Source organism: Primulina huaijiensis, chromosome 5 (assembly GCF_012295235.1).
Source record: "Primulina huaijiensis isolate GDHJ02 chromosome 5, ASM1229523v2, whole genome shotgun sequence".
NCBI classification, from domain to species: domain Eukaryota; kingdom Viridiplantae; phylum Streptophyta; class Magnoliopsida; order Lamiales; family Gesneriaceae; genus Primulina; species Primulina huaijiensis.
Window position 1 is genome coordinate 21,834,747 of NC_133310.1, and position 16,830 is coordinate 21,851,576.

The 16,830-nt window shown below is 36.4% G+C and overlaps 2 protein-coding genes across 9 annotated transcripts; one reads left to right on the forward strand and one right to left on the reverse strand.

Moving 5' to 3' along the window:
- Positions 1 to 914: 914 nt before the first annotated feature.
- LOC140977161 (uncharacterized) lies at positions 915 to 11,378 on the reverse strand. Of its 8 annotated transcripts, none has more exons than XM_073441767.1 (25): positions 11,221 to 11,378; positions 10,888 to 11,015; positions 10,210 to 10,294; positions 9,333 to 9,386; positions 8,942 to 9,033; positions 8,735 to 8,838; positions 7,432 to 7,507; positions 6,422 to 6,875; positions 5,501 to 5,830; positions 5,196 to 5,402; positions 4,973 to 5,071; positions 4,821 to 4,890; positions 4,464 to 4,591; positions 3,946 to 4,237; positions 3,581 to 3,804; positions 3,381 to 3,505; positions 3,154 to 3,271; positions 2,913 to 2,968; positions 2,680 to 2,773; positions 2,408 to 2,594; positions 2,060 to 2,131; positions 1,882 to 1,982; positions 1,725 to 1,787; positions 1,383 to 1,493; positions 915 to 1,289 (listed from the first exon to the last, which is right to left on the reverse strand). In XM_073441767.1, exons 1-24 carry the CDS (start codon positions 11,263 to 11,265, stop codon positions 1,386 to 1,388), a joined length of 3,312 nt encoding a protein of 1,103 aa, XP_073297868.1. In that variant the 5' UTR covers positions 11,266 to 11,378; the 3' UTR covers positions 915 to 1,289; positions 1,383 to 1,385. The 8 variants fall into 8 exon arrangements, with proteins under 8 accessions (XP_073297868.1, XP_073297866.1, XP_073297865.1 ...); XM_073441765.1 differs by having other exon boundaries at positions 915 to 1,290; positions 1,370 to 1,493; XM_073441764.1 differs by having other exon boundaries at positions 915 to 1,493.
- Positions 11,379 to 11,539: 161 nt separating this feature from the next.
- Positions 11,540 to 15,651, forward strand: LOC140977163 (acyl-coenzyme A oxidase 4, peroxisomal-like). The gene is made up of 13 exons (XM_073441774.1): positions 11,540 to 11,736; positions 12,269 to 12,373; positions 12,669 to 12,775; positions 13,019 to 13,096; positions 13,178 to 13,301; positions 13,435 to 13,508; positions 13,604 to 13,663; positions 13,846 to 13,955; positions 14,207 to 14,366; positions 14,609 to 14,685; positions 14,776 to 14,947; positions 15,039 to 15,131; positions 15,291 to 15,651. The coding sequence occupies exons 1-13, from the start codon at positions 11,709 to 11,711 to the stop codon at positions 15,420 to 15,422; spliced, it is 1,320 nt and encodes a 439-aa protein (XP_073297875.1). The 5' UTR covers positions 11,540 to 11,708; the 3' UTR covers positions 15,423 to 15,651.
- The last annotated feature ends 1,179 nt before the right edge of the window (positions 15,652 to 16,830 follow it).

Consider the following 16,830-nt stretch of genomic DNA (forward strand, 5'->3'; position numbering starts at 1 on the left):
GTTGTAATCATTGACAAGAAATTTGAGCTTTGAATTTTCAGTTTCTGGGAAGAAAAGGTTGCATACTAGCTAGTATTTCCAACCCAATTGGAGCACTTCTCTTGTTGAATGTATTTAATCTCAAGCATAAATTTTTAACGTGCAAGGACAGCCCATCTCTTGTCTAGTTATATACACCTTAACAATGTTGTTAAGGTTGGTGTGTGTGTGTGTATATATATATATATATATATATATATATATTCAATGTTGTTAAGGTTGGTGTGTGTGTGTGTGTGTGTGTGTGTGTATATATATAGACACACACACACCCGATGGTTTGCCGGACCTCTAGAAGTATATAAATCATAAAAAAAGGTTTGAAACAAGCCCTAACCTTCAAAGAATTATAACGACGACTTCTTATATAGTAAATAGGATAAACCAATTATATCTAGATTATACAGGCTAGGGATATTTTTTACATCAAAAACTTTANAGACAAAAAAAATATAAATAGAAATAAAAGACAGAGAAGTCAAGATCTTGAAAGTAAAAATGAATAAAGCTATATCAGCACAATTAATTATTGCAAATAATAGGTTATTAAAGAGGTGGCACAATTAATTCTTGATCCACGTATACGTCGATTAAATATTGAATTATCGTAAATTATTGCTCTGCAAGTTTTTCATATTAAGTAGCAGGGATAGTTGTTTGCTCGAATTAAAATATCTTCAAAGTTTAGAATTTAATTTTCAAAAGATACAAATTTCACTATCCGTTTATCTCAATTAAATTTTTCCAAATTTTCACTCAAACGTTGTATTGTAGTAAACATGCGATTCCTCGTGCCACAATGTTTCCATAATCGGTTGATGCATGCATATCTCCCCAACTTCTTGAAACTTAAAACTCCAATTAATCCAAAAATGTAAAACAAAAACTCATAAATTTTCCATTCTCTACCATTACACAGATGAACAATCCAGGGATTTACAAGGGATTCACTGTATGAAGTGAGAAGACATCTGAGTAAAACACTACATATTTCACTTGAGAAGAATCAGAAGAAATTCAAACATGTCCACCGGTGCTCCTAAAAACAGTTGCAGTAATGTGGTACTGGTTCTTGAATGATTTAATGACAACATGAACACAGTATGGTCAATTGCAGGAATTATAAACAAGTAGAAGGCAAAAAATGGGAAAAGAAACAGTCTCCCAGGTTCAGGAAAAGGGATTGGTTGGTAATTGTTTGCTCTCGAATATCAGTGCCTTCACACAAGGGAACAATAATGATCGGCCCTCTGCATTTCCACAAAGAAGTTCTTTACCCTTAAAATGGACACACTAATGAGGAATCTATCGGTAGCAATGGAAGTTACCTTTGTATACACCACCTGTCATATATGATACCACTTCCGATTTTCCATTGCCTTGACAAGCTCATCCGTCAATGATGCAAATTCTTTAGCTTCATTTTGCAATTCTTCAGTTTGCCTCCTGGTTTTCTGAAGAAAATTGCAATGTTAAATGACTGTGGTATGGACCACCGGAATGGCTAAAATACATGAAACATTATAATTCAGACCACTGAAGGAAAACGATAACCATGTTTTGGACTTGGATATCACAATTATTATCCATACAAATAAGGGATTTTTTTTATTCATTAGAATTTTTAATTCACTATAAGTCAGTTCTCATGTTTTACTTGAGTTTTTTGTTACAGGTAAATTCACCTCAAGTTTTTGTTGACGCTCCAAAAGCTTGTTTCTTGCTTCTCCAGCTACTGATGAGGCATCCTGGAATTAAAAGAACAGATGAAGTAGCACAGTTCTTGAGATGGCTCCAACCAGGTGAATGTGATAGCTCAAAGAATAACCAGATGGAAATTACCCCAGTTTTCCTGTAAATAGCTTCAATTTCTTCCCTTGTTCTAACTCTGGGCTTAACATCAGCACCACCATCAAACAATTTTTCTCGTTCCGTTTTCTTATCTACATGATTGAAGAAACATTGCTAGTTGCTCTAAGGGTAGCCAAATCAAGGCCAACAAAAGCAATGTTTTCTTTACCTTTATCTCCATTCTTTACCTCATGGGATAGGGTAGATTCCAAAGGTACCAGTTCATCAATTTCAATGTCATCTGTGTAAATATACCATAAGTTATAGAGCATAGAGGATAACATCCGTGCATAAGTGCAAAAAAGCTCTGAGACTGCGTAGGTTGGAAGAATCCAAGAATAGAATATGTCGTATCATTATTCGAAATCTACTCATGTTGATAGAACAATGCCAAAAGATGATTCTAAATCAATTCCTCTGGTTCCATTACTTTAATCAAATCTTTCAATTCAAACACGAACATAAATGATTAAAGCTAAGCATCTTGAAGTCAACAAAAAGTGGAGAAGAGTGAAACCTATCGTAAGCTCACGAGCTTCCTGTTCACTTGTAGTCATTGATGGTTCCAGGAATGGATTCCTCGTGAAGATGTCTTCTAAATGGCTAAACTCAAATTTAGAAGTGGAAGAAATATTAGCCAATTTGCTCGATTTCTTTCCCTTCAACCCTTTAACAACACCGCCTAAAATCCCAGGATTCGCACCCTGCAGCATCTCCAGAGAGAGTCAATAAAATTATAGCACATTAAGGTATCAGCATGTAATAACAAACAGTACAAGTTATTAAAACCTGTTTTAACTTAGACTTTGAAGAAATACTAATTGCAGTATCGGCTGCAGCTGCAAATACTTCATCGTGAAGGTTAGGCTGGGAACCTGGAATCCTGGAAAATGTTATTCATCACGTTCAGTATACGCTGATCCATTCCAATGTTTTAACGGGCAGAAAATGCAATTTCTTAGGTCGATTCCCATGGAAGCACCAGTAATACAGAATTAGCTACACGGACAGGATAGCCATACCAGAAGTCACTTTTGCCTGTTAGTAGAGAAATGAATGCCACTTCACACCCATTTGCCTGTGACAAATCACATTATTGAAGAAGTGCCACAATGCAATCCATATTTTCGAAGAAAAATAAAAATGAAAAAGAGAGTACATGTACACTTATTCGTGATAACTTCAAAACTGCCACTCATGTTTCAGCTTTCAAACGGTTATGTTTAGCAACATTAAGACATTCTGGCAGTGCTACCAACTTACCATCGTAATCTGCCCATTATCTGTAGAATTAAATGTCCTTTCCATGTTTGCCTGAAAGTTCCACCGTAAATCTGACATTAAAGAATATTCTTTCACCATTTTTAGATCAGTCACTGATCTGCAGAAAAATGGCAATTACAAAAGCTCAAGAGTTTCTGCAAGATCTAAAGCTGTGCTGCAGGTTTCCCAGAAAATTTTAGAGAGAAATTTGAAATAAAGTGATTTACCTGATTTCTATCTCCCCAGTCTGATAGAACACTACCAGCCCACAAACCTTTTCATCTTTCCTTAGTAGAGATGTCCAACAACAGGGCTTCACAAGTTTGACTTTATGTATATATTTATTTTCCCCCTAATATAAAATGCTGCTTTATTTTATTTTGAGAAAGAACAAAACCAAAGTGTAAAAGGGGAAGGAGATGCTCACATTCATCACAGACTTTACGGGATACATACGTAGTGCATCCTCACAACAAAGTAAAAACAGGGATTCCTTCATAATTTCTCCAGGGGGGGTTTTATCTGAATAGTGGGTGTCGGTTTCACATTTCTCACTCCCTTGAGCAGTGTCATTCTGGGAATGATCTTTAATCACATCATCCTTGACAATCTGCTCTTCATTTGCAGACAGGGAAAATCGTTTGTGACTTTCTGAATTATAAATAAGGAAATTATGAAGAGCCAAAGGATAAAAGATTGCCGTAAAGATTTACTTGCCCACAATGTAAAATTAGTAAATAATGGATCAAATCAAAGTGAGGAAAAAAGGAATTAATGTCAGGACATAATCACCTATAATGTATAGAGAAATTGCAGATGACTCTTTCTTCAAGTGTAGAGGTCTCGAGTTAATCAGACTACCTTTATCAGCATTAATGACATAGATATTTGCATTCTTGGTTAATACAAAGACCAGTTCCGCAGCAGCGCTATCTGGAATTATCGGTGTAGGCTCATTTGTATTCCTAACGGAATTAGAAATAAAAGCTTCCCAGAGTACAGATACCATAGGTGCGTTATGGCTGGATATGGAGTCTAGTATCAATGCAATAAGAGACCATGAATTTAAGTCTAGCACTGCAATCTGCAACAATGGCATTGGACCATAAGCAATACTAATAATTAAGAAACAACATGATAAAAACACATTGGAGGAAAATGTCATGACCCAGACGACTGCTCTCCAAAAGCGGAGGAAAAAAAAGCATTTTGCCATTCAGTGGGATCTAGCAAAGGGAGTAAGTCACGTCATGTGCTCAGGCACAAATATATAAAAGGTAAATCAACTATTAACCTGGGATACTACTCACTTTGGCAAATTCGTAACCAACAATAAGTTTGGTGCCTTCATTTGTAAATTTCAGCTTTTGAACACCTGATTTATGAAGGTTAATAACAGCTTCACACCAAGGTCCTTCAACTGGAGCAGAATTACTAACTGTAAAACAATTGCAGATGCTCAATGTCTTCAAAATATTTCACCAAAAATCTTACAATATCTTACTATATGTTTAGCTAAGATGAGCTAGTCGTATATCCTTTTACCCAGGGATTGGAAAACCAGCTTGAAGAAATAAAATTTTATAAAATGGTAAAAAACAAAAACACAAATAAATTGGTCATGAAAGCTTTCAGAAAAAAAAACTATCGGCAGCAATTCATATCACCTTCATGTTTGGTTTCTGTGACATAATGGAAGCTTGAATCCTCGCTGCGAGATAGATTGTAAAGTTTAACCTGCCAAACATTAAGTACAGAAAAGAATAAGCAAAGCATGAAAACTGAGTCTATGAAATGAATGATCAAAAACATTTCTGACCAGACCACGTTCATTGCCCACTGCTAATCTCAAAGTGGAGGAGCAAAAATCCATTTCTGACACTGGAGCGCCAGAACTGACCATACCTTCACAGCAAGCCTGACATTCATCCAATATAACTCAACAGAAGCAATGGATATATATATAAAAAAAAATATTACAGCCATAAAACAATGTTGAAAACTATATCTTCTGTAACTAATTTCCTCTAATTATTACAAACCTCAGCAGTTAAAACACAAAAGAGTGAAAAGACTGGATAAGTAGCATCCCATATTCGAACCGAGCCATCCTGATAACCAGCTATATACAGTTTGTCAACCTTGTTATTCTTAGCAAAGGAAATGTGATTACCAACACCCCCCGTAAGACACCATTTTTGAGCCCCTGGCAATGTTTGTGTTGAACGGTAATTCGTCATTTCAACAATCTGTTTCAGCATAGATGCATGAACTGTTATGCGAGATTGAGATAGCATAAAAACCACCAACAAATGTTTAATTATGATGTGTCACAGAATTATATTACCGTAGACTGTCTTTTTCTACTTCCATATAAATAAAAAAGCTCAGCAACAGTCATTAAAGGATCAACAGTTTGTATGCAAACTGGAAACTTTACGGCTGAGGAAGGTAGCTCCTTCCGACGTTGCAATGACGGGGAAGAAAGACTGGCACTTTCAAAAACATGTATCTGTCCAGCGTTTGACAAAACAAACAGAGAAGTGTCTTCTTTGCTCCTGGTTGTAGCGGAAGATGGTATTATGATCATGTCGGCAAAGGAACCAGCGAGAGTGAGGTCCACACGACCTATGCATCTTAGTACTTCCATTCCAGATGTCCATTCAAGGCTTAGAACCTGGAAAGTCCAAAAGAATTTATGAGAACAACCTAACCAACTTATAGTCCCTACGTGTCTTGATTGGTACAAACTTCTACACCAGAAGATTTATGTTAATACACTTAAAGCGCATCGTACTAAAATGCACGGGAACCTCTGCCAGTGTCCAAGCCTGGGCAGCATTTGGTTTCCAAAAAAAACTGTATAGCAGACTTAATTGCTTCATTAATAATGTGGAAAGAACTACTAGTAAAAAATTATGAGACATTTATCATTTCCAACTAAGATTTCAGAGGAAACTCAACACCCAGTCTCATAGTAGCTGTCCTTTCTTTGGCTTCAGGAAAGTATTGTTCCCAACAAAACAGACCCACCAAAAAATTCTATTTGTCCTTGTTTGTGTAACATTATGCTACATCACGGCCTCAAGAGGAAGGTTATTGAACACTTGAGGTTTATATCATGTGAACTTCAAATTCTATGAGAGAGAATCCAAATATTAGGAAATCAACATCTAATACGATATTAAAAACTTATTCAGTGATCACTGTTGGATTATATAATAGAGACTGAATGTAATTTCTGTCAAGTACCAAGTTGATAACCCACCGTTACAGCTTCTTCACATCCGATCCCATCACCACCATAAATAAGTAGCCGACCATCTATTTGATTTTTAGATTTGTTTTCAGCTATCCAGTGTAGGACAACAACGGGGAGCCTCTTTTGAGAAGATGACAACTGCAGCTTAACAACATTCTTTGAGAACCCATATTTTTGCTCCTTTCGAGATGTTGCTTTAAAACCATTCCAAAATAAAATATCGCCATCTACATATCCCACAGCAAGAATGGACCCATCACTAGAAGCCCAGCAAAGAGAACTGATCTCCTTCTCCTCTAAATCGTTGGAAGATGTTTCATCCGCATTGCTGGCATCCAAAGTATTTTCAGAAACAACCTCGCTTTTCAATTGGAGGACCTTGTCACCTCGAACATCAACAATATGCGATTGAATGACATCCCAAAGTATGATGAGCCCACTCTCATATGCAATTATTAACCTGCAAAAGTAGGATCATTCCTGTTAGTTTATGATGTTTTACTCCCTCCATAACAGTTTTCTTGTCATCGTGTACCTATCAAAGCTATTTCACTCGGCACCAAATGGAAAAAAACTTTAGCCTTTGCACACATCCCTTAAATTAAAATAACATATCAAATCATTCTCAAAAAAATAATAATAATATAAATATCAAATCAGGACTTAGTTTACTATAGAAATAGTCAAATCCCTTTAGCATATAACACCCACGCCAGATGGAGATAATCATAATTATCCATTTTATGCAGCAGACAATCCAAAAAAATTTGTTTATAGCACATGTTCCTTATAATAAAAAGGGTCCATAAGGGGCCTAAATAAGCTTCATCAACTCACTTTATCGAAAATGCCTAACCATTGAATCAACAATAGCATATTGGTATTCAGGTCTACCATTGAAAAATAAACAACCAAATTCAAATATGAGGAAATCAAAACGAATTTGTTCCTATTCATGGAACATAAAATACACATAATCAAGAAGCCCAGATAAAAGAAATAGAGACTAATCTTGCCTATTTCCTGAAGAACAAGGTTGTGGAAGAACTCCAACTATAGGTCGATGATAAGCAAATGGATATTTTGCTGCTTCTGTCAGTTATCAAAATTCATGGTGTTAGGCGTACAATGTAGTGTCATTTAAATATACAAGGACACAAAAAGCAGTATAAGTGTAGCTTTGTTAAAAATGAAACAGGGTATTTTTTCATTCAACTAACAAAAGTAATAAAATAGTTAGAAACCTCAACTATTTTTTGAACAAATGTAATTGTTCCTCGAGTATGATGATTAGATTTATATGTCCTAGTAGCAAGTGTTTTTTTTTCTTTTGAATTATTCTTGATCACTTTTCATTCCACTAAGGGAACATTCATAAACACAAGATTACAAAGAGTCTACTTAAAAAAGAAAACATTTATAACAAATATATAAACGATTATGCCTAGAAATCTGCCTAATCAAACCATAAAATTATTATTCCCAATAAAACAAATCTTCAGATCTCATGAGATGTCAAGTATCTTCTAGATTCTCCAATACCCGCATCATACTGTTCTGGAGAAAAGTTAAGGTTTGCAACTCTCTGTTCAAAATAAAAATAAGTAAAACCCCCACAGCTTTTCCGGACTCCGATTCTGCACTTGCGCCATGTTAAGATGCTACGCTCTCTGTTTTTTCGGTCAATAAGCTTACCATGGAGCTCCTGTCTCTTGGGTATGATTCGGTTTTTTACAACAATCGCACATAATTTTCTCCTTGAATTGAGGGTCACGACCACCATCTTCTCTTTTTTGCTGCAAGAGAATAATTTCAGGCAACTACAGGGTTTGATTTTAGTGTGTGATGGAATATTTAAGTTTGTGATGGATTCATCAATGCTTGTTTCCTGCTCTCTTCTTTTCTCACCTCTGCAAATCACTGTTTGAGGGTTCATAGCGAGCAGTTTCCTACATACATCCAAATTTGAATTAAGCCTACACAGGAAATCAAAAGTGCGCTCTTTCTCAAGCATCTTTTAGCATTTTACTGTATCCGTAGCACAACCCCATCCCGAGGATAGACATTGTGCATGTGTTTGCTTGAGTTGTCAAAAGGTTGTAACTTTTGCAGCAGCTTATCTGCCTAAGGTAGCGATAAACGCTCATAGAATCAAGTAATCAAGAGTTTGTCAAAACTAACAATGACAGTTCTTCTCAAAAAACAAAAAGAAAAGTTGCAATTTCGAAGTTGTTTGGTGGAATTTGAAAACAATTTAAGTAGATGCACAAATCTACAAATTACTTGAAGCAATATTAATTGGGTCTTCGTGGTGATCACCTGAAAGTGAATCCGAAGATAGATGATAAGGCAACCGCAGGAGCTGTTCACAAGTTGCATCATACTTCAGAACAGACATTAATCCATGCTCATCGCCAACATAGCTGTCACACAAAGGAAGAAGTCATTTATCACAAAGCCAATTCCAATCCCAGTAGGCGTTACTCCATGGAATGTAAATATCACATGTTTATATCAGTATCGTACATAAAGGAAGAGCCACTGATGACAGAGAAAGCAGTTACATTGGATTCCCACTGCAAACTACAAGTTATGGACCTCCTCTCCAGATTCCAGATCTGCGAATGAGAGAAACACTGAACGATGGAAATTTGCTTTTTTCTCAAATTTCTCTATAATTAAGTTTGACATTTTTCTGACTCTTCTCCTAATAAACATTTCTCTCTCTTTTCTCCATTATTTCTGCCTTGCACAAGTCAAATCAGCTTTCTGAGCATCAAGGACACAAGTTCATCTTTTTTCATCAATAAAATTACTAAAACACACGCATGAAATTATAATATCTCAAATCCTTCTTCATGATTTTTAGAATCTCTTCGAACTTTTAATTGAATAGAATCAAAGAATTATGTTTCACCTGAATATCATTGTCGTTCATAATGCTAATTAAGATGCCTTGATTCTGAAGAAACTGTCAAAAAAGAAATACATATAATTAGATATACAGACTGATTCCAGCACTCCGAAAAATTGTCACTTTCAAATCTGATACATGAATTGCAATTTCGTTAACCAATCAATGAAGAGAGAACAAGGAGAAGATCTCTAATTTTTCGTCGATGCCTCTGTAACTTCCAAAACTTCTAAAGTTACTTGGATCAGTTAAGCATCAGATCATGAAGAATTTTCTTACTCTTATTCCCGACTCACAAACAAAATTCAGACTAGAACTAGTACATTAGAAAAGAAGCAGGAAATATCTTCATAACCAAGTCTATAAAAAAGGAGGGGCTACAAGAGAGGAGGATTCTCCATCAGCATAAATGAAAATCTAAAGAAGGACCAAGCAGTTCACGGAGACAATGATTTAGAAACACCCAAAGCTGGACAGCTGACAGGATGGAAGAGAATGGCAATCAGCCTGAAGAAATGCTAGATGAAAAGCATAAACATGCTTTAACTTTCAATGAATACAGCAAGCCAAATCAGTAACATGAGCTCCTGAGAATACACACAGAATAAAACAATTTTGCAAAACACGAGGATGTTGACATTACAACCTGATAATGAGAAATAAAGAAGGCAGTAAACTTGATACATGAATTGCATTCAACCGCTGAATCTGTCAATTGATTACCATAATCAAATCCCAATGCACAATTAGACATATGGGGCCACCAGGACACAAAAAAGCAGGGACAGTAGCATGTACATTATAAATGGTGTTCAAATATTCAAAGCACATTTCATGCCAATTGCTCAAGGTTGAGAATTAGTATGAATGTAAGACACACCTCCAAGAATTTGTAAGGCAGTAGCTTTGGGGAAATTAGAAGACCTTCAATGTTATCGCCACCAATTACTTTAATCCTGCCATCCCTGCATATCACCGAGAAACAGTATTAACGATGGAGAAAAGGCTTAAACATATATTTTCAGTTGCTAGACAGTAATCATTACATGCTGATATTTTCACCCTCTAATGGTGCATAATAAAACTAAGACAAATAAATTGATCATTCTTGAAGTCTTCTCCACTGACTAAGAATAAAATATATTAAGAGCAAATCTGGAACCTAATATCAGGCCATAGAGATCATTTACACATATAACCAAACCAAAGCCCCATCATCGACATCTAGATGGAAAAAATTAAATTTTGAAGCATTGAATCAATAAATATATGTATAATTAATTAAAATAAAAAAGAGGATAGAATACAATCCGCATTTCATAAACTAGCTAGATTGAGTCCACCCCTCTCATTAAGTCTAAACTTTCACATTGTTTGCGCATGATCTTAAAGAGTTTTAATATGATTTCACGGATGATCAGCTGAACCATCGAAGATTGTTATTTGATGAATCTTTGGCCAAGGTTACTTGTGTTAACATTAATACAGGCATTCATTAATATTAATACACGTCTCTGCCTAAATGTCTCGAATTAAAAAATGAAGGTGGTAGACTTACAGAGTCCCAACAGCCAATAGTCGTTGAATTGGATCAAAGGCAAGAATCGATGCCGTGGATGGTATACCATAGTGTACATTGATCCTAAAACCAACGTCCTCTGACGTCAACGAACTCTTTTCATGATGCTGAACAAAAGAAGGAAAGGAAATAATCAAGAAAACGAAAGGACGAATCAAATTTCCACATAAAAAAGAAGTGAGCTCCCAGCTCCATCATATCGTCGCGATTCATACACGCAATCAAACAAAAATACGAAACTCGTGAGTTCTTGATTCAAACTTCACATGCAACAGAATCCAATCAGTTCAAAAATCAACGAAATTGAAATACCAGGTGACGATGAGTAGCCTTGAGAAACAAGCGTTTAGCGAACATGCCCAGGTGTTGATTTCTTAGTTGATTTCTTCAAAATGCGCCTTCCCGTTGTTTCAAAATTCTTTTTTACGGATTTCTCGATTTGTACGCTAACTTAACGAGGATGATTTTTGTGAGAGGACCCGGCCCACCCATGTTGCTGCTGCGGGCCCGACCATCTGACTTCGATTAAATTTAAATGTTATTATTATGCTTTTGATTATGAAAAAGGATTTCGATTCGTCCAACAGATATGACAAATTCAAAGTTATCGATATTTAATTGATAAAAATTCGTGCATGACTATCCGTATAGAAGAATTTCATACGAATCTTCTCCCGTATATAATACCCACCCCCACTTCCAAACTGTTTGATTGTTATTGATCGTTTTCTCTCCATTTCACTTTCTTTTAATTTTTTTTTTGCGAAATCTGAACTGAATTAATAGAAGAAAGCATCGGGATGACGGTTCCAGCGACCAAATATCAAGGTTTTTTACTCCTTCGCGTCTCTTTAATTGTTTTTCTTACTGTTTTTGCTTTTCAATTGGCTGTTTGGTGGACTATGATTTATGGTTTTTGTTTTATTATTTGAGTTTTTGTTTTATTTTTTGAGTGATGCGTCCAGTGAAATTTAGTAGTTTTCGTTATTGTGCGAATTCGGTGGAGCTGAATTGCATGGATCACCATGGTAAAACGAATCGAGATCCAAATTTTTCGATATGTTCAAGGTGGATAGATTAGGTGGAATGATTGAATTCCCTGGTTGAGTTGGATTTGTTTCCACAGTTCAATTTCATGTGTGTATGTTTGAGTGACTGTTTGGAAGATGTCCAAAAGTGTAAGGAATAAGAAATGTTTGCACGAGCATGAGCTGGGCAGGCTTATGAAAAAGTATGTGGTGATCTAATATAATATGTTTGTTATATGAATTTCACTGTGTTAACTAGAGTGAATAAACAAAAGATTTAATATTTTTATCCTTTGAAATGATTTTATTATTATAATACTATGTGGATGCAGAGAATATGTCTGAAGAGGCGAAGAGTGCCTACTTTGATCTGCCAGCCTTGGATGTTTCTGTTGCATTCCCCCAAGCAACTCCAGCTTCCATCTTCCCGCCTTCCGGTAAGAATAATATCATTGTGGTTTTAAATCACTATTGAAAAATTGCGTGCAAATGCAATGATGGATGTGCTTTTTCATTCAATTTGGCTGCATTCTTTTATTTGTTCATGTTCTCGTATAGCTTTTAGTGCACCTCTTTTTTCAAGAACCATGGAGAGTAGCTAATCCTTCTCAATGGGACACCGACACCTCACACCTCTATCTGAAATATTTGCGTGCTTTTAATTAGGATTATCCTTTTTTCAAATGTTTCACTTTGTATTTTCATTACACTAATTTAAACCTCACATGACAGTGTCGGACTATTACCAGTTTGATGATTTATTGACTCTTGAGGAGCAAGCTGTCCGAAAGAGAGTACGAGAGTGCATGGAAAAAGAAGTAGCTCCGATAATGGCAAAGGTATTTTTATGTGGTACTTTAACTTCATGCCATTAATATCGCTTACTTTATTATTTTGTTCAGTAAAATCTGTTATGAATGAATCACCTTCTGTTTTTTTTCCCTTATGAACCACCTCAGATAAGCAAATGAGAAGTTGGAAATTTTAAGCATTTATTCTAAGAATTAAAACTTTGAAATGGCACTTTTATTTGCTTCATGTTGGATTAACCTGAAATTGGGGTTGGAAAATTGTTTTTTCAGTATTGGGAGAAAGCAGAATTTCCATTTGAAGTTGTTCCGAAGCTTGGTGCTTTGTCTGTTGCTGGTAGCACTATCAAGGTTCTTAACTTAGAAGTTTCAATTTCCAGTTTCTGGGCAATGGACACAAACTCGTGGCATCTAACTGAATGTATAATTCAGGGCTATGGGTGTCCCGGGCTCTCTATTACCGCAAGTGCTATTGCTACAGCAGAACTTGCCAGAGTTGATGCCAGCTGCTCTACTTTCATTCTGGTTCATTCTTGTTTGGCAATGCTAACAATTGGTTAGTCCGAAGTCATTTGTGTGATTGTCGAAATATACCTTCTAGTTTGTTGCCACTTGCCAGTTTGTTCAGATAACTCGATGTTTAATGATGACGATAAAGTCAAAAGAGATTTGTTTGTCTGTAAGGACAGGACTCTGTGGATCAGAAGAACAGAAGCAGAAATATTTGCCATCTCTTGCGAAGCTTCAGACTATAGGATGTTGGGTGAGGATAGTTTTTTGCACAAGGCTGTATTTTAACACGTGCGTCTTTAACTTCTCCATTTTTAGTAACTGGAGTATGTGTTCAATGGAACTTAGGGCCTGACAGAACCTGATTATGGAAGTGATGCTAGCTCTTTGAGAACAACTGCAAGGAAGGTTTAGTTTATAAGCTTTTTTTCTTCATTTTTCTATGAGTATGTGATCAATAATTTAAGTATAAACTCGGGGATTATCTAACGCATTGGAGTCATCCACTAAACATGGACTTATTTTGCAGCGTAGTATGTATGGTCTTGCTCTCCATTTTTTAAATTAATATGTTGGTTTCTGATTATCAGGTTGAGGGAGGTTGGATACTTGAAGGCCAAAAGCGCTGGATAGGAAACAGCACTTTTGCTGATATTTTAGTTATATTTGCTAGAAACACTGCCACAAATCAAATAAATGGGTCAGTATTAAGTTGTCCCTCATGTCTTTTTCCATGCAGTTACCTTTGTATTTTTATATGCATATCATCTTCAAATGTGAGATAGTACTGCTGTGTGTTGTTTATGCCTTCAAGTCATCAATTTCCTTTTGGTGTATGCCTTTCTGTTTCTTGAGATCCCTCGAGCCACTGCCAAAATATAGGCATGTTTGGGTTTTATACTTTCCTATACTATCTGTTTACATCACTCATGGTGGAGCTTCATCTGACAGATTCATCCTAAAGAAGAACTTACCAGGTCTGCAAGCTACTAAAATAGAAAATAAAATTGGTTTGAGAATGGTACAAAATGGAGATATTCTCTTGAAGAAAGTTTTTGTCCCTGATGAAGACAGACTGCCTGGAGTTAATTCCTTTCAGGATACAAGTAAGGTATTCTCAAGAGTCTTGAAGGTTGATGCAATGTTTTAGTTGGTTGTTTATTAATGTTAGTTCCAGATAGATAACTTGGGGAGCTTTATGCACCATAAATAATTTCTCTCCCGAAGAAATTAGCTGAAAGATACTGGCTTCTTGTTGTTGCCTAGCTTCTGCTAAGTTTATATGTGAGTGTGTCTCTCACCTTCTATTTTTAAATACTTTGAACCTCAGAATATTTCTATTCCTGCAAATAGGTGCTCGCTGTTTCACGAGTAATGGTTGCTTGGCAGCCTATTGGGATTTCAATGGGTGTATATGATATGTGTCACAGGTATTTAAACCCGTTTTTATTTTTGGTGTGGTTCATCCAAGAGAAGTTTTTGTAGGCTTTAACATGAAATTGATCGATTCATATTGAAAGGTACTTAAAGGAAAGGAAGCAATTTGGTGCTCCGTTGGCAGCTTTTCAGCTCAATCAGCAAAAACTAGTCCTCATGCTAGGAAATATTCAAGCAATGCTCCTTGTGGGGTGGCGGTTATGCAAGTTGTATGATAGTGGTAAAATGACTCCTGGTCATGCTAGTATGGGCAAGGTCAGATATTACCATTGCTTGCTCGTTGTATCTGGAATTCAGTGGGATTATTTATAATAAATTTTAACTGATTAATTTTTGTTCGATTTAGTCATGGATTTCGTTGAAAGCCAGGGAGACTGTTTCTCTTGGGCGAGAGTTACTGGGTGGAAATGGAATTTTAGCCGATTTCCTCGTAGCAAAGGTTAGTAGCAGTAAGCTACTTCCAGTTATGATGTTTATATGAAATTTGCATTACATAATGATAATAAATGTTGAGAGTTGGGTGTTTTTCTGGCTCTATTGAGCCATGAGTGTCTAGTTGATGACTCCATCACTTTCACATGTGACTTTCTTTTGTCAGGCCTTATGTGATTTGGAACCAATATACACGTATGAAGGCACTTATGATATCAACACCTTGGTAACTGGCAGAGAGATTACTGGAATAGCCAGTTTTAAACCAGCCGCATTACGCAATCAAAGCCGCTTGTAAGCTGTAATCTTTTCCCTGGATTAAGGTTCAGAAAAAGGCTTCGTGTTGGGTGGATTGACTTAAATTATTTAGGTGTTTCTCGATAAATGAATGGAGTAGTTGATATTGGTGGATGGTCGAGACACTCGAGGAATTTGTCACATTACGGTTGTATAAATTCAAAATGAATTAGCATTATCCCGTCTCAGGAAAATTGAATTACACTTTGTTGAGACCAGTTTAAAAGGTTCTGCATGTGGTTGTATGTCCGCATCTTTGCATGACTAAACCAAGGTGGCAATGTTACAGCTGTGAACAAAGGTATATATATATATTACCTCGCATGGCGTGAATCGTGCTTTTGCTTGTTAGCCTAATGTGCCACCTTTCTGTTCATTTCCAAGAAAATGCTTGTAAGAGTGTTATATGCTTAGAAGGAAATTCCAACGCTACCTTAAGGAGTAGAGGTAGTCGCCCTTACGCTTTAGATGGAGAATTGAAAGAATGTTAGAACCAGTGCATGTGATGAAGCATGGAAGTATCTGAATGTTTATCGATTTCTTGGAATTGGGGTTTCGAGCTGGTCTAAGAGACGAGCACATCGCAGTATGCTCGTATTGGAATCACATCTCAAAGGTTTGGAGGAGTTTGGTGTCGTCTGAGCTTTGTAAACTGCAAGTTACACTTTCTGCGACGTGTGAGGGTCTGTCTCATTAGAAACAGTTGACATTTACAGAAAAATCAATTTTTTTTCCTTCCAAATTACAAGTGTTACACTCTGTAAGTCACAAATCACTTTTTCTCCACCAGATTCCGGTGAAAGAAGGTTTTATTCTCCCCAGTTTCCTTCCATTTGTTTTCTTGCCTTACCGGATATTTAATGCTTCCGAATCCTTCGCAAGTTAACTATTCCAATATTTTTACTGGCACATATGACACAAGCTGTGAGTAAGATCAACCAGAAGGGAAGCTAGGCCAAATTTATCTGTTCCCAATTCCAAGTAACAGGATAAATTCCACCAACCCGCCTCTCCCTGTCTTCCTGTGGTGCAAACCCTAAGGTGGCAGCGAGAACCTAACAATTTTGTGCAGGACCAAGTATTTCGCCAAACTTCTCAATGCCAATCACCAGGACGCCCTTATTTTTTACACAAACCTCAACGGTGTTGCATCTATCTCTGATCTCTCCACAACTTTCGAATCTCTGCAAAGTCTTCATCCACCTGTAATCGAATTTCAAACCTACTTTATTATAGAAGGTTTTTTTTGACCTCTCAACAATTCCCATTATCCGCACTCTACTTATTTCACGACTCTCTCAAATCCCTATCCTAAAGCAAGGATAAAAGGCACAACTTAATCATAAAAGCTTTTTTTTAATCATTACAACAACTAGCCACAGTGATGGCATGATAGAACACTCATCACT